Here is a 26,390-nt window from a genome sequence, read left to right as displayed (position 1 = left end):
TTAATTGTTTTTTTTATTAAAATTTTCATCCATTTGCAACCATGTTCAATCTAGTTTAAAAAAAGGATGAAGCATAGTTGCCAAAATATTTTCTTTTTCAAAAATTGTCCCAATAAACCTAGAATTATTAAATATTGATTAATTTATTATTAATTTACCTAATTCCTTTAAGTAAGGCATTTAAGAGTGGTAAACAAACTTTCAGGTTCATTTGTTTAAAATTTTTCAATTTAATAATGAGCTGGAAAATAGTTGCACAGTAATAAGCTGTGAACATATATTTATCTCCCTGCAGGATATCAAGTGAACTTGCTACCGGCTTCATTAGCTAATTTAAAATAATGCTGTATATACAAATTTTATTTATAACTTACTAAACAATATTCATGAATAAAATCACATTCATTAGATAAAAATCTAGGTAATTTTATTCCATAGCATATATCCAATTTTTCAAATTTAGTCTTAATAATTTCTGACATTAATTGTAAAGCATTATAAGTGGAGTTCCATCTAGTCATATTGGGACATATAAAATATCGGCCAATATTGTTTTTTATAATCTCAGCTGAATTTTGAGATTTATTTTGTCTATTCCATATATTTTGGCATTGAGAATGTTGTGCTATATATCTAAGGAATAAATTATTATAATTAAAATTATAGTTTTACCTTGCATACAGTGGCAACAAGATTCAATGTGTGACTGGCACAACATTGATGATTAGGTAAAATATATGATTCTGATATTTTAAAATCCTGAGCAGTAGTATAAAGCCTGATATTGATATTGGTGCAACTGTTTCTTCATCTTCCAGATCATCAATGGATTCACTAATATTTTCAATTGGCCTGAAAACTCTATCATAAATAAGTAATATTATGTTTATATTTAATAAAATAAACCTAAATGACTTGATAAAGTTTTTGGCATTATCAGTAATGGTCTTTGAGATTTTATTTTGTATGCAATAATTCTTTGCTATATCTTGTAAATTTTTTGCTATTTTATCATATGTATGACTACCAGTCATTCTTTTACAAGCTAACGCTACATTTTTTCTTTCCAAACTTGTTGGATCTATATAGTGTGCAGTGACTCCTATGTATGAACTAAAAACATTTCTTAAAACTGCTCAAATAATTTGTTTGTAATTAAATTATTATACAAAAAATGTTTACCGGCGATAGGCACTTCAACAATCTGCTGTTGTGCATATTAACGATGGTTCTATTAGACTTTTAATGATTTCTTTCTTTTCATTCTCCCATCTTTGGGAAATTCTAGCAATCACTGTCTGTCTGCAAATTATATTTTTTTGTGGAGCTAATGTTTTGATCATTTTTATAAATGATGGATTTTCAACAACTGAAAATGGCTGAACGCTATCAATAATAAAATCGGTTATTAAATCATCTAAAATGGCTTGGGTTAAAATCTTAGGTCTCTTGGAAAAAAAAATCAATGGACGATGAGCCTAGTCCAATATTTTCTTTAATAGATTTTTTCTCCTTAGCCTTTTTGTTTTCTCTTATAATTTAAATTGTAAACATATATTTAGTATCTATTCTATACCCTTAAATGCTTTATAATGTTACAAGTTGAGCTAATGCTAACAGAAATTTGTATATTTTTTGGTAAACATGGCAGACATTTTACTAACAGAGATTTGTTTTCTTTATTATGAGATATTATTTTAAAATATGGTCTATAAATTGGCCATGGAATGTCGTCATTTTCGTCCTCAATGTTAATCTGAAAAATTAATATAATATAATAAAATTAAATACCAATTCCATTGCAATTAAAAATGGCAAATTCCTTGAGATGGATTGTAATATCAGAATTTGCTTGTTATTGATAACTTGGAGTCGGACATAATATTTAATTAATATTTATATATTCTTTTTTATATACAAGTTTTAATATTTTATATATATATATAATTTTTTAATATATATATTAATATTAAGTTATATGCTCATATGAAATAAAATATATTTTACATTCAAGTATATTTATTTATAATATAAAAAAGCGTTAAATAAAAGTATATCAAAATGTATCTTAAAAGTATCTAAAACAGATACAGATACTTCTAAAATAATATCTAGATACAGATACTTTAATCAATAATCTATCTAGATACTTTAACAACTCTGGTAATTTTATTTATGTATTTATTTGTATTTGTAATTTATAATCTAAAAATTTATTCTTGCTAGATAAGAGTTTTGTGTTATCAAGGTGTGCTTTGTCCTTTCCATATCTCTCTTATTTTTTCTGAAACCCCAATATAATGGTATAAAATCATAAATTATACATAAATTCAAGAATTAAAATAGTATTTAAATAAATATCTTCTTACTATTGAATGGGTGCTTTAAAGGTCTACCTTATTCCTATTGAATTGGTACTTGATCCATTTTAAGTTCTATTTACCCCTAAATATTCAGGAATATGTATAATATTAGGTGTGTATTCAGTGCATTCAATGCACAGGCAAAATTTTAAATGTAAACTATTAATTAATTTATGAAAGTTACATGGAACATGGTTTTTTAATCAGGCCTGGCTATGTCTGAAAAAAAAATTTCAGACCAATCTATAACCCATATTTATAATTCAAAAATCTTAAATCACCTTTATTTTAAATTTTATCCAATATGATTTCCATCACATTATTAAATTTTGATATTTTTAATACATGCTCACAGTATACATTGCAACAATTTTACCTATTTTACTCTTAAATTTTAATATTTATATAAAATTTATTAATAATGTATATTAAATACCATACACACAAACTAAATAATTCCCTTTAACTCCATCAGCTAATATGGAACGGTAGAATTTAGATATTAATTAATATCTATATAATTAATATTTTAAATTTATTTATATTCAAGTTGGTGCATGCGATAAAGCATATGCCTTTGAAACGGGAGGCTTGTGTTCGATTCTCGTAGAGAGCAAAAAAATTACCATACACTATATAGTCTCCTTAAATTTAAAATACATTAGGGAGATACGAAAATGATCGTGTTTTGATTATGGAGATAAAATTAACTTACACTATATAGTCTCCTTAAATTTAAAATACATTAGGGTAGTGAAGGTCAACGGTCCGGTCCTATCGGTCTTAGACCGGGATCGGACCGGACCGATTGTCGGACCGATCTTTTTCTTGAGGACCGTGGTCCGGACCGGTCTTTTTATTTTTTAAGGTCCAGACCGCGGTCCGGCCCGGTCTTTTATTATTGTTTAAGTTTGCTTTACTATACAATTAATATAATTTTTTTGTATATTTTATTTTATGATATTTTTCTAGAGGAATTATTTTAGATTTTGTAAATTTTTATTTTACAATATGAAAACCATAAGTTTGTCCAAGAAACATTTTACTTATAGTCCCAATAAAAACATAGAGTATGTGTTCACTTCAGTACCAAATTTAATGTATCGTCAGCACCTAGTAACAAAATAATTGTTTATAATTTTTTAAGCAATAAATTAATCAAAATAAGCAATAAATTAATCAAAATAAGCAATAATATTATTAAAATATTTTAGTTATTATATAGTTCTATTTTTTTTAAAGAAACTGTCTGTATAATTTATTGTAAAAATTACTTAACCTTATTCTTAATAAAATAATTAGATACCTTAAGCAGACATCTGATAAAACATAAAATATATACTTCTAAAGATGAAAATGAAAATATCTCAAAAAACACAATCTACTCTTAATTTTAATATGCCCTCTACAAACACAAAATCATTTTTTTCAATACCATTGGATAAATTTTATTGTTTATATAATACTCTTATATTTAATAAAATGATAAAACAAATCAAATTAGGTTAAAAAAATATGTTTTTTAAACAAATAAAAAGACCGGTCCAGGACCGGTCTTTTTATTTAGGACCACGGTCTGGATCGATCTTTTTCTTAAGGACCGTGGTCCGGTCCGGTCCGAGGGGTTTCGGTCCAGTCCGGACCAAAGACCGGACCGTGACCTTCACTACATTAGGGAGATACGAAAACGATCGTGTTATGATTATGGAGATTATATATATTAGATAATACTACAATACAAAAAAAATAATATTATATTTCTATTTTAAAAATTTTATTTAGGCATATTATCATAATATCATCTAAAATATCTACATTAAAACTTCCCCCTGAACCCTATATTTTAAAAAAGGGTTCGAGCGAAATATCGAGGATTCGGGAGAGTTAGGGTTCTCAACCCTGGTTTTTAAAAATCTTGCTTAACAATATTTGTATATACTCGCAAATTTTAAATTATTAATATTATGTAAAATAAAGCAGTAATCATTGAAATAAGAATTAAACGCGAATCCATTTTTTAAAATTATATTCTTTGTATTTAATAAATTTAAGTTGATAATGGATATATGTAATATATAAAGATTATATGAATGTCATATTGTGGATTATATAACCAATATTATACAAAATAATATTAAAATATTATTAAAAATATTTATTACAAAAATTTTGAACTGGCAAATTAATTTAAAGTATTAAATGTGGTTTAGCGTTTCTTTAATGATCAGCAAAAATAAATTATATCGTTATAATCAATTTTTTTTTTAAACAAGAACAAAAAAAATATATAAACGAGATCATGCAATTATGATTTTATTTTGTATATTGTTTTTTTTTGTCGAATTGAATTGTATGTACATAATTGTTTTTGGATTACAGCTAAAATATTAGATTCAATAAATCGATTTTTCTACATAAACTCCAGTCCCCCAGTCCCACTCTCCGACAATCCCGGACTATCGAAAGTCGTCGATCGCTCCCCCTCCCCGATCGTGGCTCCAACTATTTCAACTGTATTTATTATTACTTTTTAAACAAAAATATTACAGAAGTTGGCACTTTATAATTATTTGTAAGAACACAAAAATAAAATAAACATTTTGATACAAATCTTTTTGGGAAAACTCCGGCGTAAAGTTTTGGCACTTCCCATGCCCCCATGTCAGTCAAATATTTTTCAGGTTCTTGTTTTATTGATAATTAATAAAAGTTTTATACAGTGATATATTATTATTATTTTTCAAAAGTGTGAGAAAGTAAGTGAGTTATTTTTCTTTCAAATTATTTTTAAAAAATTGAGAATAAGAAAGGTGAGATAAAACGTTAGAGGGACAAAAATGATATGAAACAGTCAGAATCAATGCCAAATCTAGAAATCTGTTAACCCTGTTGCAACCTCATGCTGGGATAATTTATGTTTTTTTACAGAATAAAATATAGATGTATTGTTTGAATTAGATGGTATAATTCCAGGTAGCTGGCCCCTGTTAAAACGAATATGGGTATACTCTAAGGAAGGATAACAGAAAATTATTCCAGTTCTTATCATTTAGGGGTGCTAAAAAAGTAAATTTCTCTGTTCGTCATCCCGTTCACAGAAAATCAAATTGAATTTTTAAGCGTGGAGAGAAAACTTTTGGCATTCCTCATTGATGCCCCCCTGCCTTAAACAATATTATTTTTTAAAAAAGTTTTAATTGCCATAATATTTTCACTTATTTATTTAGCACTAAAATGTTTCGATCATTTTAAAAAAAATTATCAATACTAAATATTAAAGATGAGTTTAAAACTTATTTAAACATTTATTTTATAAAAAGTATTTAAAATATAAAAAAATTATGCTCATCGTGGTTTAATTTAATTTAAATAAAAATATCAAATCATGTATTTACTAAAAACAGATGAAAATCAGATTTCATTTTATTATTTATTGATTTCATTAAAAAAAACATATGCTATTTTTTATATATTTAATTTCAATTATTTAATTTCATGATTTTTTAAAACGAAAATCTCATTTCAGAAATTGTAGATATTAACATTTTACCTTATTAATTATTCTCTATTCTTATACGCGTAAATTTATTCATCAAAAGCGCAGACAACGGGTAAGAGTAATCTATATAAAAATATATATAACATTAAAGCCCTGCACTGACATATCTGAATCCGATCTTACCGAACATAGGTCGGGTCGGTCGAACAAGGACAGACATTTTTTGGGTTCGGTCAGATCGGATTTTGATTTCAAAATTTTAATTCTGGCCAGACCCGGATCCGACAAAATTTTAAAATTAATTTTTTTTCTACGTTTTTTAAATAAAAATTCTCTTCCAGCTGAGTCGAAAACATAAAAAAATTAAATTTACAAACTTTCGAAACTTTAATGAAAATAAAATAAATAAGCTATTTTAAATATAAAATAAAAACATGTTCAAAACTTAATTCTAGAAAATTTTACTAAAAATAGTTTTGGACATAGCCTCAGGAAAATAAACACTCAAATATATAATTTCCCTTCAAGTGCTTATAATTTTTTTTCCCGCTTTCCTTGAAATATCGTACAATTTCAACAGTCCAGTATAAAAAAAATCTGGATTGGACTAGGACTTGTTTCTTAAACAAAAGTAAGAATCGGATTGGAATATGATCTCTAGAAATATAAAAAAAAGAATAGTCTGATTAAATCAGTCGAATAAAAAAAATTAAATTGTTTAATGACTTGATCGGGCCTAAAATTTTAAACTGAGACGCAGGTATCTAACCCTGCAATCACAGTTAGCGAGAATTCGCGGCTAAGTATACAAAAATGATATCATATTTTGTATACTTAGCGAATTCGCGCTAACTAAGGCAACTTATATTATTATTATATTACTTCACCCATATTTAAGAAATAAAATATGAAGTGAATTTAATTGGCGAAACTCATAATTACATAAATTTTCAGTTTAATCATTTTTTTATAGGTATAATATTGTTGAAGTTTGTTTTTATCATTTGAAACATTATTATTGATTAAAAAATATTTCAAGACATATGGCACATTAGCGTCCATTGTGACAGGACAAAACGCTTGCTTAAAAATTTTTTCTCTATTTAAACAAAAAGGATTTTTTAAGCTGGTCCAATTATATAACAAAATGATTAGGCCTTTTAGCATAATTATCATGTAAGCCTTCTTTCAATATTTAGTTCATAAATCATTTTACTAAATTTCATTTCTAATATTTTACCTAATAAAATAAAATTTTGCTACAAATTTTTACTATATTTTCATGGACAAAATATTATAAGTTACGGTTCGTTTACGGTTTTAAAATATCACAAATTTTATTTTTATTTGTGATTAGTTACAACTCTATTGCTCACATCATATTCTATTGATGTGCCTAATTAATATCTTCATGTTCATTATTATTATAAATCAGGATTGTGTATTTGAGCGGTCAAATAAATTCAAATAAATGTTTACATTATTTTATATATAATAGTAAAATGAATCTATAATATTTATTTTATAATATTTTTTAAATTCAGTCATTCAATAACTGATGTTTAATTCTCCATGGCTAAGTCTTGTTCTGGTTCATAATCAATATTATCATTTTCTTTAATATTTTTTAATCAATTTTCCTTTTGTCGAGATCTTCAATCTATTTCTGTTTTAATAGGAATATTAACCCAAATCGACCAATTTCTTTCTGAAGAAAAAGTAGAACTAGCAAAGCTCATTCCACTAACTTGAGACCAGAATTTGATTGTTTCTTATAAAAGTTACTGCTTTCCACATAATTTGATAAAACATGCCGCTTTTACTTCTGAGTTATAATATCACTTGAGTCACCTTACAAAATTCTTAATTTATTATATCACATATTTCATTAAATTCACTACTAGTGAGAGGATTTCCTTGATATAAGGGACCCAATAAATAAGCAGCATTATGATCACATATGTTTATATCGGTTTTTCTTTTTTCAAACATTTTTAATTTCAGATTTTTTTAGAGTATTTGACCAACCACACATCATTTTTAATTTTTCCTTAGATATTATAATAAATTCAAATTCTAAAATAATTTTAGTAGGGCTCGGGTCATGTTGGAATAACAAATTTGTGCTTGGACTCTGGTTGGGCTCGGACACCAAATTTTTTTTAAAGTAGGGACTCGTGCCGCGAAAATTTTTTTGCAGGCTGCTCATAACCATGTTCTGTCATTGTGAGGGGTGGGAGATTGGGTGAAGGTGTAACCATTTTTTATTTGTTTAAAATGATATTTTTAAAATTTTCCATGACAGGTTGGTAGGGGGGATCTCCTCGTTATACCAATGCTTAATATTATTCGTTGATTAGTGCTAAGTAAATTTATATTTTAAAAAAATCAACTTATATATAAGAGTATAAACTTCAAGATGCAACAGAGTGTCATCGTTTTAAAAAACGGAAAAATTGTTAACGACGATCTCATGTTTGATTGTGATATATTAGTAACAGAAGGAGTTATAAAGTAAGATGTTAATATTTTCATAATTTACCACGTCACTCTTATACCCAATTGTTGACCTAAATTATATCCCTTTTTCCATTTCATAAAATATAGATCTATCGGTAAGGAACTAAAAGCTCCAGAAAATGCTATAATTTTGGATTGCAAAGGAAAATTTGTGATTCCAGGTATATTTGTTGCTTTGATGATTGAAAACAATATAATATATATTTTAGGTGGGATAGATCCTAACACTCATTTTGAAGCGTCCTGGAATGATATAGAATCAGTAGATGATTTTTATGATGGTTCAAGAGCAGCTCTGGCTGGAGGTGTAACCATGATAATTGATTGCGCTATTAAAGCAACATCCAAATCACTGACAAACACTTTTAAAGAGTAACATTCGAAATATTTAATATCTAGATATGTGGAAATATCGATATAACATCTCCTCAAACAGAATAATGGCAGAGCTATTAAACTAAATTTTGTAAATTTGTAGACCACATATTATATAATCCCTTTTCTAAAAAATAATTTTAAATATAGATTAAGTTTTTACATAATTTTAAGCAATGTTTTATCAATTGCCTAGGTCAGATTGCTAGTTATTACGCCACTAGCCACTATCATAGTCATTTATTTTACATTTCATAATATCGTATTTAGCAAAACTATACTCATTTTTAAAATTTAACATATCATTGGATTTAAAAAAATTTAGATGGAAAAAAAAAGCCGATTCCAAGGTATGCTGTGATTATTCATTGCATGTTGCTATCCCTAAATGGGATGATAATGTTGCTCAAGATATGACGAATCTTGCTAAAGAATCGGGTTTGATATAAACAAACATTGTATAAATATTTAATTATAATGTGATTTCAATTCAAATATTTCACTTCTCCGTCTCCTCCAAGCTACTCCTATAATACTATATATTAGAGGCTTGTAGAGGTTATATTTTGAGTCTAGCCAGATTTTTTTTTCGGTTACAAACTTAGCGTAGACTGGACATAAAATTTTTTGCCGGTTTAGCTCGTTTTTTTATATTATGTAAATGCATTATTATGGTTAAATGAAATGAAATAAAGAACTAATTAATGAAAATATAAGCAGCGAATGAAAGATGTGTGATTTATCAATTAGTCAATTGATATATAATTTTTAATTTATTTTTAAAAATTTGGCCAATTTCAGGCCGGGCAGGGTTCCAGGATTGTAGGTCTCTAAGGATTGAATATATCAATGTCATAATATTTCTACTAAAACAAATATCAAAATCTCTTAACCTATACACTCCTATACAAAATATATTCAATTTTTTATAATAAATTATTAGGAGTCAATTCGTTCATGCTTTACATGGCTTATAAGGGCCTGTACCAAATGTCCGATCCTGACTTGTATAAAACTATGGATCATATTAGGAAAATTGGGGCGCTGGCCATGGTTCATTGTGAAAATGGTGATATAAAACAATTAGTAAGTCTTAATAATATTGGTTTTATGATGTTTATTGGATCCATCATATTATTAAAAATATTAGTAATTTTCGATATACTTGATTGTTTATCATCTCCAGCAAATAAAAATATCCAAAAAATATGTAATTTTAAAGTTAAATAAAAATCAATAACAGTATTATTAATATAAAATCCTAATAATACCAAACATTTGAAAGTTAAAAGAACGTAGCAAATTATTCAATTTCTGCAAATTTCTTTATCCTATTGATGATTATTTTATTGAAATAATACTATTTTTATACCTCAAGTTATTTAAAACCCTAATTAATTAAAAAACATTTTATTGGAAATTTTTTTAGTTTCTACGTTATATACGATTATAGAATGCGGGAAAATTAGTGGAACAAGGATTAAAGGGGCCTGAAGGATGCTTGTTATGCAGCCCTGAAGAAATAGAAGGGGAAGCTGTGCATAGAGCCATTGTGATAGCAGGACAAGTCAACTGCCCATTATATATCATTCATGTTATGAGTAAAACTGCTGCGTCAATTATTGCCAAATCCCGTCAAAAGGGTATTGTTTTAACAACAAAATCCCAAATTTATTTGAAATATCTTTGACATTATATTCGCGTTTAAAAATAAAAAAATATTTTCCTTAAAGAAATTGTGTACATAAACCGAAATTATATAACTTACAAATATAAAAGGTCACGTAGTTTACGGAGAAGCAAACGCAGCAGCATTGGGAACGGACGGTACCAATTACTTCAATGCTAGTTGGTCGCACGCCGCTGCTCATATAACCTCTCCTCCTTTAAGACCTGATCCTTCCACCCCACCTACTCTTATGAACCATTTGGCCAATGGTGATTTACAACTCTGTGCAAGTGATAATAGAACTTTTTCGACCGCTCAACGCAAAAGCTTGTTCGATAAAGGCGGAGATTTCAGAGTTTTACCAGAGGGTGTTAATGGTGTAGAGCATTGGATGTCCGTGCTTTGGGAAAAGGGAGTTGTAAGTTTTTTAAATATTATAAAATTTATATATATATATTTACAAATGATACATAATTAGTCTTGAATAAATTAAAATATGAACTCTTTGAACAAGGGGGATTTTATTTATATATAATAAAAATAATTCAAAGGTTAGTGGGAAAATGGATCCGTGTAGATTTGTTGCAGTCAGTAGTACCGACGCAGCCAAAATATTCAACTTATACCCGAGGAAAGTATAATCGAATGAACTAAAATTCATCATAAATTTTCTGAATTATAACAAAATACTTAAAATAGGATTTTTTTTTAAAAAGGGGAGAATACAGGTTGGTGCTGATGCCGATATCGTGGTATGGGACCCACATGTGACAAGGACAATAACGGCAGCTACTCACCACCAAAAGGTTGACTTCAACGTTTTCGAAGGTATGGAAATCCACGGGGCTCCGTGTTACGTTATATCACGAGGACGGTTAGCGGCTCAATTACCAAGCGAACCGGGTGTGAAAGATTTTAATCAAGAAGGAAAAGAGATCGTTATCAATGATGATGTTATACCCGCGGGTAGTGGTCGCTTCATACACACATCCCCATTTTCGCAATTCATTTACCCCAAAATTCAAATGCGGAGTAAAGTATGCGCAAAAACGTTTTCATTTATTTTTAAAAGCAAATTTTAATCTTATAATTAAAATTTCAATAATTTATAAGTTAAACAGAGCACATAATGTGCCGAGATATAATGAACACGAACACGTTGATGGTGGCAGCACAGATTCGAAACAATTAAAGTCGAAAAAGGTCCAAGAAAATATGGATATTAATGGTATATGAAAATTGTTGTAAACTATTTATTAATTATCTTTTCCGTTTTTTCTTTAAAAAAATGTAGATTGAATGTAATTTTTTGAATTAAGATATCGAATATAAGCCACACCATAGAATAATAAAACAACCACCAGGAGGAACATCATCTGGAATTTGGTAATTACTGATTAGATTTTAGAAAGAAAAAACCCGAATATTATTATCATTCTTGCTCACTATTTGACTTGCAACTGATTTATATATTTTTTCTTCTTCTCGAACATGGTATTTTATAAAAAGCTAATAATTTAACACTGAGTCTTTTTGTTATTACTAATCGATTATTATTTATTTTCAAAAACGAATATGTATAACTATTATTTATTGATTTTAAAATAAAATACGAATTAAAATGTTTTAAACATTTTGTTAATAATCCTAATATTTAGATGGTTAAAATAATTTTCACGAACTATCTGGAGTAACAATCATCCAAGCATAAATAATTTATTTATAAATAAAATAAAATATATTGCACAAAGTACTTCGAATCGTATTAAAATGAATAAAATTAAGTTGGCATAATACAAATCTAGAGTTATAAATATTTTTTATCAACGCCTAATTCGTGATTGACATGTGAATGATGGTAGTAATCTTCGGATTCGGACGAATAATTTGATGGTAAATAATCCTTTTTTTCTAATTTCCTGGGTAAGGCAAAGTTTAGATTTTTGTTCAATTTTAACAATAGGTTATCGAGCCTAATAGAACTTTGAGGGCCTTTATGGTGAAACAAAATTAATTTATTAAATGCTTACTAATTTAAATTGTAATGTTTAAGTATAGTTTATACGACAATATGCCCAACCATAATATACATCTATTTACTTATTTCTAGTTTAAAAATTTTTAAAAAAAATGTCTTTTGCAATTAAATCCGCTATACCTAATCCATTTTTGTTCATTTTGTATTGGACAAGTAGTTGTTCGAGGTTCTTTAAATCGTTTAACAGCAATTTTGATGACATGTCATCTCTTATATTTCCTCCTTTACGTACCTCATTTTTTCTTCCTCCCATATAATCAGCTGATTTCGATGTATCAAAATTAGGAGGCAAAATTGATTCGTCTTTATTAAACCACCCATTTTTTCTGGGAGCATGTTTATCTGGAACATCGATTGTATTACTATTAAAATCGCTGGGTAGCTTTGTGGAAGTTTGCTGAAATAATTCTAAGTAATCTAAGCATTGATAATTTTCGAATATATATAGCAAATGTTTGGTCAGGATACGTAAATTCTGGCGATCTAATATTTCATCGAGATGAGTGGCGTTCGTGATATTAAAGTCTTTCCCATCATTTGACTGACAAAAAATCTTAAATAAGTGAAAATTAAATATTTAGAGTAAGATTTTAAAAACTAATATTGTAAATTTAATAAATTCTTCAAATGTTTGTATACGACAAAAAATCAAAAGATTTAATTCGAAAACTTTCAAATTTTTTTATTGAAAAGATGAAATAAGTTTCTTTTTTATTAATAGAAAAATAAAAATATGGTCCAAACATATTTCTGAAATTTTCAAAATTCTATCATTAGATATTTAAAACTATTTTTAAAAGATTAGAAAGGTTAATGTTTCGCAAATTTTATTGAAATATCTGTTAAATTTTATAACATTTTCTAGAATTGTTTTTGGCATGTTTTATTTTTATATTTAAAATAGCTTATTTATTTATTTTCAATAAAGTTTCTAAAGTTTGTAAATTTAATTTCTTGATTTGAACACAGTCTAACGTTATAAAACTTTTGAAACAAGGTTTAGGACGCAACCTTAAAAGAGGTTTTAAAAATTTTTTTATAATAAAAGGATAAAAATGTAATGTATTTTTCTTTGATAATAATTTATTCTTTGAACCCTGCACGCAGGGCAAACCATATATTATAAGTACCAGTGCAAATTTTCTATAGGGTATATCTTCCCGTAAGGTCAACAAAAATACACGTACTTTCTAAAATTTCAGCTGTGACATAATGTAATGATAAATCGGGATATTAAAAATACCCCGTGTAAAAAAATTGGATGACCGGAAATGTATACCAGATGTATAAATTCCTTATAACTGTAAATTTCAAAAAAAATTGTTTTTTACTTTGGAACTATTCATATAAAAATACGTTAGTCTACGGATTGTCAGAAATTTCATGGGACAGGCACTTTACACATGCTAGAATACATTTACAATCAAATCAAAATTTCCGTTTTCGGTGAATAATTTAAAATCATCGAGATTCCCAAATCCCAATATGAATTATACAAAATTAAGGCGAATAAATAAAACTTCAAATATTTTAACGAAATTTTCAGTAATTTAAATATAAAAATAATTTTTTTTTAATAGTCATCTCATAATTATATATATAGATTTTTTTATAGCAATCTTCTCCGTGTGAGAATGTCACCATAGCAGAGAAATTGATATATTTATCGTAATATCGGAAAAATGCGTAAAATTTCGGACTTCACTTTAAGTAGGAAATAAAAATGGGTAAATGATCCAACATTTACTCGTTAGATATCTTTTACCTTTACTCTGAATTGTTAAATAAATAATTTAAATAATGGATAAAACCATATTTGAAAAGCTCTAAGCTGTTCTTTGCAAAGAAATGAAAGGTATATTGACAACATTATTATCACCTCCCCTCCCCCTAAATCTAATAGAAATGATTAAAGAAGAAGACGTTGATAATTAAAGAAATAAAGGCAGGAAATTCTTAAGTGCCACTGATGAGAAATTGAGATATATATCACCAAATATCAGTGATAAAGTGTCCAGCAAGGAAAGCATTAAAAATTCTTACTAGAGGACTGCATTGGGCGAGTTTGTAGCCCGCCCTAACTCAGGGCGGGCGTAGTTGGGTTTTTTAAAAATTTTTCAACATTGGGCGGGTAGCGGGGTTTAAAAATTTTAAGTAATGGGCGGTGGACGGGTGAATTTTCAATATTTTTTAGGGGAAATGAGTAGAATAGACTTCAATTTATTAAAAATAATAGTTTTATTTCATAATATAGCATATTATATTAGTTTAATTATAAATACATTAAAATAAACGAAGAGCTAAACTAGCCTTAGAATAATTTTGAAATATTAGGGGGGGGGGGCGAGTTAAACAAAATTTATAGATGAATGGATAGGCGGGCGGGTAAATTTTTTTTAAAAAATTAGAAGTATTTAAAAAATTTCCAAACGAGTGGGAGGGCTTTTTGGCTAAAAACCTGCCCATTATAGACCTCAAATTCTTATTATGCTAAAAAAATTAATACCATTTTTATTACGTTATTATTTTATATTTACTATAAAAAATTAATATTATTTTTACTAAAATAAATAAAACACATGCAGGAAGCAAATATAAAATTGCTTATTTTTTAATTAAAAAAAAATCAAGCTAATATATTGTGAGATTTTATGTTTAAAAAATAAATGCCGAAGCCAATTACAAAATGCGGGCATAACTAAAATACGCGCCCCCCCCCAAACTACGCCCCCCCCCAACTACGCGCCCCCTATCAAATAAGCTTAATTTAAATTATATTATTACAGAATCGTATTTAGCTTCATAAGATGAGTTAGAAAATGTTTTTTTTAATTTAAAAAAAATGGCAACATAGTAAAATTTTTAAAAAATTATTATTTTTACATGACTAAACTATGTGCCCCCTATCAAAGAAGCATAATATATAAAAAATGAACGCTGAATCATATATAATTTATTAAAAGGAATCAAAAAATGTTAATACTAAGTTTATAAATTATTTATAACTTATTGAGAATTTCTTTTTTTTTGACAAAATTTTTTTTTAAATTTTACTATGTTGCCATTTTTTTAAATAAAAAAAAACATTTTCTGACTCATCTAAATACGATTCTATATTAATATAATTAAATTAAGCTTCTTTGATAGGGGGCGCGTATTTTAGTCATGCCCCAAAATGCCTATTTTTTAAAAAAATAAAAGATAAAGATAAATATTTTTTATTTTGAACTTTTCTTTTTTTTAATAAAATTTTTCCTATTTTTTAAAAATAATAATTAATTTAAGATGAACTATGTTCTTAAAAATTTATTAAAAATATTTTTAGCTCAAAATTTTTTGATATTATATACTAAGAAGAAATTGAAAATTCTGAGCAGGGATTTTAATATTTAAAAAGAATAAAATATTTACCGCTTATCCTATCCATCTCAACTAAAAAAATTTAATTAAAAAGTTCAAAATCTAGCAATTTTAGTTCCTGAGAATTTTACTAAAAAACAAAGACGAATTTCGCTCCTTTATAAATCTTATTTTGAATGGTTTGGTTATTAAAAATTAGAGACCTGCAGGCCGGGAATGAGTATACGGGCCGGGCCATATTTTTATTTTTTTTAATATACTCGGGTCGGTCCTAAAAAATATTTTTAAAAAAAAGGTTAGGACAAATATATTAAAAACGTCATTATCTCTAAAAATTAAATGCAATATTTTTTAAAATATGTATCAAAGAACTATATATCACATTCATTCACTTATCATATTCCCATTTTTTCGATTTAGGCCTCATTTATAGTAAAAGCGTTATGTTCAAGTGGTTCGTTATTTACAAAATCAAGCTAATAAATAAGTATAATTTATAAATATGGATCGTTATGATGATAACGCTATGATAAAATTTGAAAAACACATGTTACGATGTATATTTCAAAAAAAATAAATTAACTATGAAGAATTGGCGGTAATTATGAAGCTTTAAATAACGCAAAGCTTGAACAATAATGCGTTTACTATTAATGAGGCCTTCGAAGATTTTCTATTAAAATACTATTCAAATTAATTATTCAACTAATCATAATCTAATATATATATAATCTTCATAATTAAAACATGATCGTTTTCGTATCTTCCTAATGTATTTAAAATTTAAGGAGACTATATAGTGTATTGTAATTTTTTTGCCCTATACGAGAGTCGAACCACAATTAAAATTTTGCCGTTTATTACCATACTAGCTGACGGGGTTGAAGGGTAATTATTTAGTTAGTGTGTATGGTACTAAATATACTTTATTAATAAATTTTATATAAATATTAAAATTTAGGAGAAAAAGAGGCAAAATTGTTGCAATGTATACCGTGAGCATGTATTAGAAATATCAAAATTTAAATTTGTGATAGGAATCTATTAAGTAAAATTAAAAATAGAGATGCTTCAAAATTTTTGAATTTTAAATATGGGCTAGACATTGGCCTGAAATTTTTTTTTTGTAGACATAGCCAGGCCTGATCAAAACCAAGTCCCATGAAACTTTCATAAAATTTTGCCATTTATTTTTATTGTAATTTAATAAAAATGTCTTAAATTTAATTTTATATTTAGAATAAAATTTAGATTTGTGATAGAAATCATATTGGGTAAAATATAAAATAGAAATGCTTGAAATTTTTTTAATTTTAAATATGGGCTAGACATTGACCTGAAAATTTTTTTGCAGAAAATCGCCAGTCTGATTAAAAAACTAAGCCCATGCAACTTTCATATTCTGATTTTATTTTTAAATGAATTATGACTTTTATATATTTTATTTCAGTTCTCAACTATATTATGGTCTTTGGCGGGCTTGAGAAAATTTTCAAAACAATATGGTTTTCAGAGATTTACCTATCTCCAGGCTTAAGGAAAAATTATTATGGGTTGGCCAGGTTTGAGAGAAAAAATTTCAGGCCAATGCCTCGTTCATATTTAAAATTAAAAAAATTTCAAGCATATCTATTTAAAATTTTATCCAATATGATTTCTATCACAAATTTAAATTTATATAAAATTAAATTTAAGATATTGTTATTAAATTATAATAGAAATAAATGGAATATAAAATAAATTAAATTTAAGACATTGTTATTAAATTACAATAAAAATAAATGGCAAAATTTTATGAAAGTTGCATGGGACTTAATTTTTTGATCAGGCCTGGCTATGTCTGCGAAAAAAATTTCAGGCCAATGTCTACCCCATATTTAAAATTAAAAAATTTCCAAGCATCTCTATTTAAAATTTTATTCAATATGATTTCTATCACAAATTTAAATTTTATTCTAAATATAAAATTAAATTTAAGACATTATTATTAAATTACAATAGAAATAAATGGCAAAATTTTGGGAAAGTTGCATGGGACGTGGTTTTTTGATCAGGCCTATCTGAGTCTGCAAAACAAAAATTTGAGGCCAATGTCTAGCCCATATTTAAAATTCAAAAATTTTGAAGCATCTCTATTTTTAATTTTACCCAATATGAATCCTATCACAAATTTAAATTTTGATATTTCCAATACCCTTAATGCTCACAGGTTACATTGCAACAATTTTACCTCTTTTTCTCCTAAATTTTAGTATAAACCATACTTAGTACCATATACATAAACTAAGTAATTACCCCTCACCCCTTCATTCTTGAGAGGTTATTAGCTAGTTTTAGATATTTAATCAATTTAAAAGCAACAATGAAACATTCAAAATATAATATAATATTAAGGGAAAAATTTATTTTAGTATCTATCTTCTCTCTGTCCCAAATTCAAACAATTAAGTATGTTGCAAGTTAGAAAGGGAAAAATGACCATTACTAATATAAATGACTGTTATAAATTACAAAAGGAACTGGAAATAAGAGAATTACCATTGACCAGTCAAATAGAAAAGTGTGATAATTCAAAATCACTCCTTTTATGACAAATGGGGAGATTTGATAATTTGAAAAGTTATTATAGTGGATTTCATATTTGATTAAAAACGATCTGTAAAATGCAGAATAATTATTTATTATTTTAAAAAACCCAGGCCATCAAAAGAAATTTACACACCTTGGCCAAAAAATTTTTTCAAAGAAATCTGGACAGAATTTTTCTTTCACCTGGCCAGGCCAAAAAATTTTTTTTTAAAGTCTAGGCCAAGCCATGCAAATGGTATTTCAGCAATCTGCAGGTCTCTGATAAAGATTCAATTGCTTCCCTAAACTCATGGTTTGTCACTATCAGATATTAGAAAATAGAGCTATATATTCTTATCCTAAATGCTCTTAATATTAATATCATTTATCCATACACAGATTGATATAATTAGAATGTATTTTAAAAAATTAGGCCTGCCCAAATTTGTGATTTTATATTGTTAAGCCAGGCCTATATTCTTAAAATCATAGTATATTATGACTTGATACCACTTTAGACAGGGCCAGATTTATGGCTTACAGGTCTCTAATATTTATAGTCAGAAAAAAGTATATTATTTATATAATTTTCAATAAAATAAATATAAAAGGATAGAATGGAATAGATATTTCTGTAATATTCCATCTAATCCATTTGCCCGTGCTCCAAAAGCTCATATAGATCTGCAATAGTCAAATTTTAAGCCAACCCACAGATAGGTAAGGCAAAATATATTTAAGACAATAGGTGGGTAGGTGAATTTGAAATATTTCTGGGACAAGATGAGCAGAACAGGTTGATATTTATTAAAAATTATTATATTTCATAATATTGTATATTTTATCAGTTTAAGTATAAAGGCCAAAATGAAATAATTTTTAATTGGGCAGGTTAAAAAAAATTTTAAAATGAGTGGATAGAAATTTAGGTTAAAATCTACTTATTGCAGATCTCTAATTAGCACATCAGAAGTATTTAAATCTTACTGTTGAAAATGCAATAAAAATAATTAATCCAAATATCATAATTGAGAATATTGAGAGATATATTTGATTTGAATCATTCTTTTTAGAATTATATTGTGTAGAAGGCATAGAAAGAGATGCATATACTGGATGCATATTTTTATTTAATAAATCTATATTGAAATTTGGATTTTTATTTAATTCATATCTTTTTGTATTTATATCTAGAGCAGCCTAAAAATCAATGTTAAATATATTAGATTAGGGTATTATTTAACTGAGTAGGTTTTAAATTTTTTCTGAAGTTGAGGTGATTGTAAATGGTTTGAAGAATAAAAGGCTATAAATATATTTAATAAAGTGTTTATTTATATTTTAACTTGTTATAGAATAATATTTAAGATAATATAACCGAAATCCAATAATACCGAAACAGAATATAATAATTCCAAATACAAAATATACTTTATTACCTATAATCGACATTATTTTTTAAAAAGAAATAATTCATTTGTAGAATTTAAAAAATGTGATAGTGTTGTTTATAAACCGAACCTCGATATTATTTACATACTAGAAAAAAAAGGTATTATAATATAAAAAACTCTTTTGATAAAATAATCAAACAAAAATATTCATAATGTAATATGTAATGTCCTCTATAACTATATTTTACCCTTGAACTATTAGTAATTCATCTATTTAGAAAATTCTTACAGATAAAACAACATATTTTGATTTTAAATCTAAATTATATCAAAGCTGCAACGCTTAACATTTATAATTTATTATCAAATTGTATTTTTGTTCTATAAATAAATTGGGGAACTAGATAAATGATAAATATATTAATAAAAATAATTCTGTAAATATTTTAAGATAATATTACATATATTTATTATTATTTATTAAATTTATGTTAAAAAAATATTATTTCAGAAAATTTAAATAAATATATTCATTTAAACTTTATTTCATCTAAAATAATATTAATTAGTGCCACCATCAAAATAAATTTTTTTATACTAAATTTAAAAGGTAAATTTTATTTTTTAAAAAATTTGTTGATTAGCATTATATCCTTTCGATATGGTAATTTCATGTGTTATTTATATATGTTCTAATGCTATTTAATATAGGAGACAACTGCAACTATTCGTACCAGAAAATTTATGACAAATCGTTTATTAAGTCGAAAACAAATGGTATTTATGATTTATTTATATTTTAATCCATACATTTTAAGGTCGTAGATATATTGCACCCAGGTAAAGCAACCATGCCCAAAGTAGAGATAAGGGATAAATTGGCAAAAATGTACAAATGCACATCAGATTTAGTGTTTGTGTTTGGTGTTCGATCTAAGTTTGGTGGAGGTAAATCAACAGGCTTTGCTTTGATATATGACACATTAGACCTTGCCAAAAAAATGGAACCTAAATATAGGCTACAGAGAGTTAAATAATAATTGTTATATTTATATATTTACAAATATTTTAGCAAGGGTTATATGAGAAGCCTAAATCTGGTAGAAAACAACGTAAAGAAAGGAAAAATAGGCAGAAAAAAGTCAGAGGAACAGCTAAAGCCAAAGTTGGTTCAGCAGCAGCAAAAAAGACTTAAATTTGATATTAGGCTAATTTTTCATATTTATGTATAAAATACCAATATAATTCAAATAAAATTTATTCCTATTCAGATTGTATAAATTTAATTTATCTTACATAAAATAGCATTACAAAATAATTTGCTAATTATTTTATAGCCTATTGATCTAATATGATTTTCTGGTAATGATGATATTTTTCACCAGACCACAATACCTTAATGGCAAAAAAGGGCAGGCTGGATAAATTGTACAAAATATTATTGTGGGCCAGGTCAAAAAACTGAATAGAAATACTCTACCTAGTTCAGGATGTGCTGACCTCTATTAGGCTCTATCATACTGCTTATTGGATGCCTGATATTTTACTTTCAATTAAACAACTTAAAATCAATAATATTAGTAAAGAAAGGTGGTTTTTAATTCTTTTTCTATTTTTTTTTATTTATTTTGTTGCAAATTTACTTTATATGTTGAATAAAAGATACAAGAAAATAATTTACATAAACTTCATTTAAATTCAAAAGCAGTTTTATTGCTTGAATTGGCTTTTTAAATATTTTTTGCTATTTATTTTAAATCATTTTTTATTTCATACATATTTTATAAGTTAATTAAAATAAATTAAAAAAACTAATTTTCAAACATTGGGTGGGTGGGTTAAACAAAATTTTTATATAAATGTGCAGGGAGTAAATTTTTATAAAATCATTGATTTTATAAACAAGTGGACCAATGGCTTAAGGGTCATTCCACGTCAAATTGACCAAAAAAACCAAATTTTAAGATGACCATCTTTAAAATGAACGAAACTTGGCATGATAGTTATTTATTTTGTATATGTTAATAAAATTAAAATTTAAAGTGCTAGCTCAATCAGATCCAAAGATATACGCCCTCAAAGTCGAAAAACGCGAAGTGCGAGATTTCATTAAATCTTGTTTTTTTTTTAAATACTTAAGATAGAGTTACAAATTATATATCATTTTATAGCCCTTAAAATTTTATATTGGAAAATATCGAAAAAAATATCCAAGTGTTTTCTTATTTCCTGTAAAAATAAAAAATTAACATTGTTAGGAAGGATTATTTTTAGGTGTTGATTTTCTCTAAAAATGTTTTTACCTTTATATTAAACGATTTAATAAAAAATTTCGATAGCCATTTTTGTTTATTTTTATAAATAAAATAAGGTAATATAGATGGCGTTATATTTTAAAAGATTTTATAATATGATATATTTAATAAAAATATGTATTATATTGGTATTAAAATTAAATAAATCGATATAATATAATCAATATCATATCCAAGGACAATAGGTAAGGAAGCTGCCCATACGCAGGGTTGGGCAGTATGGCGGATATTTGTATCTAAGATATACAAGATTTGTATCTTTTTTTAAATTTTGGAAAGTATCTTGTATCCAGTATCTAAGATACATATTATTTAAAAGTATTTGTATCTTAACCAACTTTGTATTCAAAAAGATACAGATACTTTAAAAAAAATTTACATTGGTTAATTTAAATAGTATTCAAATTTAAAATGATATTGTTTTAAGATTTAAATGAAAAATTTAATCAAAATTTAGATATTTTAAGATAATTTTTGATATATGACGTTGGTCGTCATATAGCAATTTGCTAATAATTAGAACTACCATATTTGAATCGTTTTATATCTGTCTATTTTAAAATTATGGAAGAAGAAAATAGAATAATATCTTTATCTTCGTCTTCAGATGATTCTTCAACCGAAAATTATAACAATAAATTTAAACTAAGCATACTTAATGGCAAATTTTTTGAAGTACTTCAAGATGATCATAATAAAGAAATTCATCGTGACTTTGGTATTGACGAAAAAGTTATAGCAACTGTTACAGATAACGGCTCTAACTTTAAGAAAAGCTTTCAAGGAGTTTGAATATTCTATGGAAGCTGTAGAGAATGACTTTGACATCAATGATGATGAATGTATAGAATTCGAAATCATTGAAAGTATTATTTAATACTTCTTTAAAATTTATTATGATATTGTAAATTTTGTAAAAAATTTTATTCAAATAAAATTATTTATTTGTTTATTTAAGGGTTTAAAGAAGCCTCAATAACATTGCCACAACACATTCGTTGTTTGTGCCATACGATAAAATTGCCACAACAGATGTCGAGAGAGCTATTAAGGATTCTCCTAACATTTCTAAAATTCATCATCCTGCAATAGCTAAATGTACTAAGCTATGGAATGCAAATAATAGGCCTAAAACTGCAGAACTTATCAAAGCAGTTTTAGGCAAAGTTACACCTTGCTGCACTAGATGAAATAGTTTGTATGATAGTCTTCATAGTTTATTAAAATTTAAAGGCGAACTTCCTAAATTATGTCAAAAATTAGAATTTCCTAAATTAAGAGATATTGAAATTCAATATTTATAAAAATATTGCAATATAATGGCCCCATTGGCTATAGCGATTGACAAAATACAGAGTGAAATCAACTGCTATTATGGAGAATCAGCTCCAATTTTAAATGTCGTTAAAAAAAATTACAAATTTATTCAAACCAATCTACAATTTTGCAAACCATTAGCTGTTGCCATAGAAAATTATTTAAATATAAGATTTAAAATTATATATGATTTTGATAACAATGTTAAAAGTGCATTTTTGGCAACTATTTCTCATCCCTATTTTAAAAATCGTTGGATTGATGGTGAAAAAGAAAAAAATACCTTCAGGATTTGTTATTACATGAAGTTTTAATTGTTTTTAAAAATAATATTGAAATTTATACTTCAACAAAATCTTTAATTGATGAAGATGATGATTACTTTTTCCTTAAAAGTACCACATCCAATTCTAATAATTAAATAAATGATATTGAAATAGGTACTAAATTATATGAAAGATGACATGCGGAGTATAAATATGTTAAATAGTTTTAAATATATAAAAGAAATATTTAATAAATATAACACAATATTACCCTCCTCAGCCCCCGTTGAAAGATTATTTAGCTTTGCTAATATGGTTGATAGACCAAATCGTCAAAGATTGAACGATAAATCATTTGAAAAATTAATAATATTAAAAAATAATGCTGATTTATGATTCTGATTTATTATTATTTACTAATTATATAATTATTAAATGGAATATCGCATTATCTTTTATAATAAATTTGTTATTTTCTACAATTTATTTTAAATATTTTTTTATAAATTTATATTATAGATAAGAAATAAAGCTTTATACATTTTGATTTTGACTATTTAAAGTTTTTTTAAAAAGTATCTTGTATCTTAGATACTTTTTTTTAAAAAAATACAAGTATCTTGTATCTTATATCTTATTAAAATTTTTCTAAAGTATCTAGTATCTTGTATCTTAAATACAAAATTTTATAAAGTATCTGTATCTGTATCCGAATACAATTTTCTGAAAATTTTCCCAACCCTGCCCATACGGATATGGTTATTAGGACGATATATTTTTAAATAAACATTTTAAGATTTTATATACAAACAATTATAAAAAAACTACTTGTTTTAGTTTTATCTCATTTTGCGCTTAGGTAACAATTTGTAGGTACGTCCTGTCATTGTTATGGGGTCTATAATCGTTATTATTTGATTAATGGGCAACCATATCTTTACCTAAATTATGGGGTAAAACAAGGATGGTTATAGTACATGGGGTGTAAAAAGAAATATATATCTCCTCAGTAATTTCAATCTTTTTTAGTACTGTGGCTAACCACCAAAAATCGTCATAAACACATATTACGAATCCTTTAATATCAGCAAAAAAGAAATTATCGGCATTTAAGATATTGTTAATTTTAAAGTCCTCTTCATATGAATATATTTTTGATTTAAGTTTACTTAAAACTCAAAGGAACAGGTCCGTGAAGTTGGCATAACGACTTGAGGTGCAATTGACAAAAGTTATGCCATTATTTAGATTCTTAATTGCACTTCTATCCGGACATCAGTAGAATGAACCGTTCGTGAGTTATGAGCAAAATAAGGAAAGTGTGAAATTTTTTAAAACTTAGCAATTATTTAGTATTCAATTTGTACCATAATATTCTCAAACCCGATATCCGTATCACTCACCGTAACCTAGTTATATCCATTTATTTTAGAAATGTGAAGTAGGCGGAATTTTTTAAAAAATGAGGTGCATTTACCAATAGCTATGCTAATGTGTAGCCCTTTATTTGAACTTGAAGAATCTTTTAACCGTATATTAACAGAATCAACCGCTCGTGATTTATCAGCAAAAAGGAAAGTGTTGGCAATTTGCCAAAACCGAAAATAAAAAGGTTCATTTTCTGAAACTTGGCCATTATTTAGTATTCAATTTGTACTATAATATTCTCAAAACCCGATATCCTTATCATTCACCGTAACCAAGTTATATCCATCCATTTGAGAAGCGTGGTAAGCGGTATTTTTATAAAAATGAGGTGCAATTACAAATATCTATGCCAATGTGTACCCCTTTAATTGAACCTAAAGAATCTTTTAACCGTATTTCAGCATAATTAACTGCTCGTGAGTTATTAGCAAAATAAGTCAATAAATAAATATTTCAAGGTCAATTATTTAGTGATAGTTATTTTTAATTTACTTGAAATTTATATCATTCATCTGTCCTACATTTGTCAAATGTACCTCAAGTCTTTATGCCAACTTCACGGACCTGTTCCTTTGAGTTTTAAGTAAACTTAAATCAAAAATATATTCATATGAAGAGGACTTTCAAATTAACAATATCTTAAAGGCCGATAATTTCTCTTTTTCTGATATTAAAAGATTCGTAACATGTATTTATGACGATTTTTGGTGGTTAGCCACAGTACTAAAAAAGAATGAAATTACTGAGGAGATATATATTTCCTTTTTACACCCCATAAACCATCACCATCCTTCTTTTATCCCATAATTGAGGAAAAGATATGGCTGCCCATTAATCAAATAATAACGATTATAGATCCCATAACAGTCACAGGATGTACCTACAAATTATCGCCTCAGCGCAAATGGGATGAGATTAAAACAAGTTTTTTTTATATAATTGTATATAAAATCTTAAAATATGTTTATTTTAAAATATATCAACCTAATGACCATATCCGTAAGGGCAGCTTCCTTACTTATTGTCCCAGGATATCATATTGATTATATTTAATCGATTTATTTAATTTTAAAACCAATATAATACATATTTTTATTAAATATATCAATTTATAAAATCTTTTTAAATATAACGCCATCTATATTACCTTTTTTATTTATAAAAATAATAAAATTTTAATAAAATTTAAAAAACAAAAATGGCTATCGAGATTTTTTATTAAATCGTTTAATATAAAGGTAAAAACATTTTTAGAGAAAATCAATACCTAAAAAAAAT

General features: G+C 26.3%; 3 protein-coding genes across 5 annotated transcripts; 2 read left to right on the top strand and 1 right to left on the bottom strand.

Moving 5' to 3' along the window:
* Positions 1-5,834: 5,834 nt before the first annotated feature.
* Positions 5,835-11,977, top strand: LOC135925184 (dihydropyrimidinase-like). 2 transcript variants are annotated; one of them, XM_065460402.1, is made up of 12 exons: positions 5,835-5,974; positions 8,267-8,376; positions 8,470-8,543; positions 8,592-8,754; positions 9,083-9,195; positions 9,701-9,843; positions 10,211-10,400; positions 10,537-10,844; positions 10,978-11,061; positions 11,143-11,463; positions 11,540-11,654; positions 11,746-11,977. In XM_065460402.1, the coding sequence occupies exons 2-12, from the start codon at positions 8,282-8,284 to the stop codon at positions 11,814-11,816; spliced, it is 1,677 nt and encodes a 558-aa protein (XP_065316474.1). In that variant the 5' UTR covers positions 5,835-5,974; positions 8,267-8,281; the 3' UTR covers positions 11,817-11,977. The 2 variants fall into 2 exon arrangements, with proteins under 2 accessions (XP_065316474.1, XP_065316475.1); XM_065460403.1 differs by having other exon boundaries at positions 11,721-11,904.
* Positions 11,978-12,128: 151 nt separating this feature from the next.
* Positions 12,129-19,899, bottom strand: LOC135925383 (uncharacterized). 2 transcript variants are annotated; one of them, XM_065460671.1, is made up of 5 exons: positions 19,832-19,899; positions 19,637-19,698; positions 19,380-19,592; positions 12,585-13,017; positions 12,129-12,418 (listed from the first exon to the last, which is right to left on the bottom strand). In XM_065460671.1, exons 1-5 carry the CDS (start codon positions 19,842-19,844, stop codon positions 12,234-12,236), a joined length of 906 nt encoding a protein of 301 aa, XP_065316743.1. In that variant the 5' UTR covers positions 19,845-19,899; the 3' UTR covers positions 12,129-12,233. The 2 variants fall into 2 exon arrangements, with proteins under 2 accessions (XP_065316743.1, XP_065316742.1); XM_065460670.1 differs by having other exon boundaries at positions 19,739-19,876.
* Positions 19,900-20,372: 473 nt separating this feature from the next.
* LOC135925384 (small ribosomal subunit protein eS24-like) lies at positions 20,373-21,104 on the top strand. The gene is made up of 4 exons (XM_065460672.1): positions 20,373-20,450; positions 20,498-20,563; positions 20,605-20,814; positions 20,859-21,104. Exons 1-4 carry the CDS (start codon positions 20,448-20,450, stop codon positions 20,979-20,981), a joined length of 402 nt encoding a protein of 133 aa, XP_065316744.1. The 5' UTR covers positions 20,373-20,447; the 3' UTR covers positions 20,982-21,104.
* Positions 21,105-26,390: the final 5,286 nt, after the last annotated feature.

This window comes from Gordionus sp. m RMFG-2023, chromosome 2 (genome assembly GCF_954871325.1).
Source record: "Gordionus sp. m RMFG-2023 chromosome 2, tfGorSpeb1-WG-v2, whole genome shotgun sequence".
Classification (NCBI taxonomy): Eukaryota; Metazoa; Nematomorpha; class Gordioida; order Chordodea; family Parachordodidae; genus Gordionus; species Gordionus sp. m RMFG-2023.
This window is presented reverse-complemented; position numbering and strand designations above follow the sequence as displayed.

Excerpts from the sequence above, each read along its gene's own strand:
- LOC135925384 (XM_065460672.1), top strand. Across the intron at positions 20,564-20,604 it reads TATTAAGTCGAAAACAAATG|GTCGTAGATATATTGCACCC; the intron begins GTATTTATGATT and ends ATACATTTTAAG. Across the intron at positions 20,815-20,858 it reads CTAAATATAGGCTACAGAGA|CAAGGGTTATATGAGAAGCC; the intron begins GTTAAATAATAA and ends CAAATATTTTAG.
- LOC135925383 (XM_065460670.1), bottom strand. The coding sequence starts at position 19,844 with ATGTCGATTATAGGTAATAAAGTATATTTTGTATTTGGAATTATTATA. Across the intron at positions 19,593-19,636 it reads AAAAATTTAAAACCTACTCA|GCTGCTCTAGATATAAATAC; the intron begins GTTAAATAATAC and ends ATTGATTTTTAG. Across the intron at positions 12,419-12,584 it reads AATGAACAAAAATGGATTAG|GCCCTCAAAGTTCTATTAGG; the intron begins GTATAGCGGATT and ends TTCACCATAAAG.
- LOC135925184 (XM_065460402.1), top strand. The coding sequence starts at position 8,282 with ATGCAACAGAGTGTCATCGTTTTAAAAAACGGAAAAATTGTTAACGAC. Across the intron at positions 8,755-9,082 it reads CTGACAAACACTTTTAAAGA|ATGGAAAAAAAAAGCCGATT; the intron begins GTAACATTCGAA and ends AAAAAAATTTAG. Across the intron at positions 9,196-9,700 it reads GAATCTTGCTAAAGAATCGG|GAGTCAATTCGTTCATGCTT; the intron begins GTTTGATATAAA and ends ATAAATTATTAG.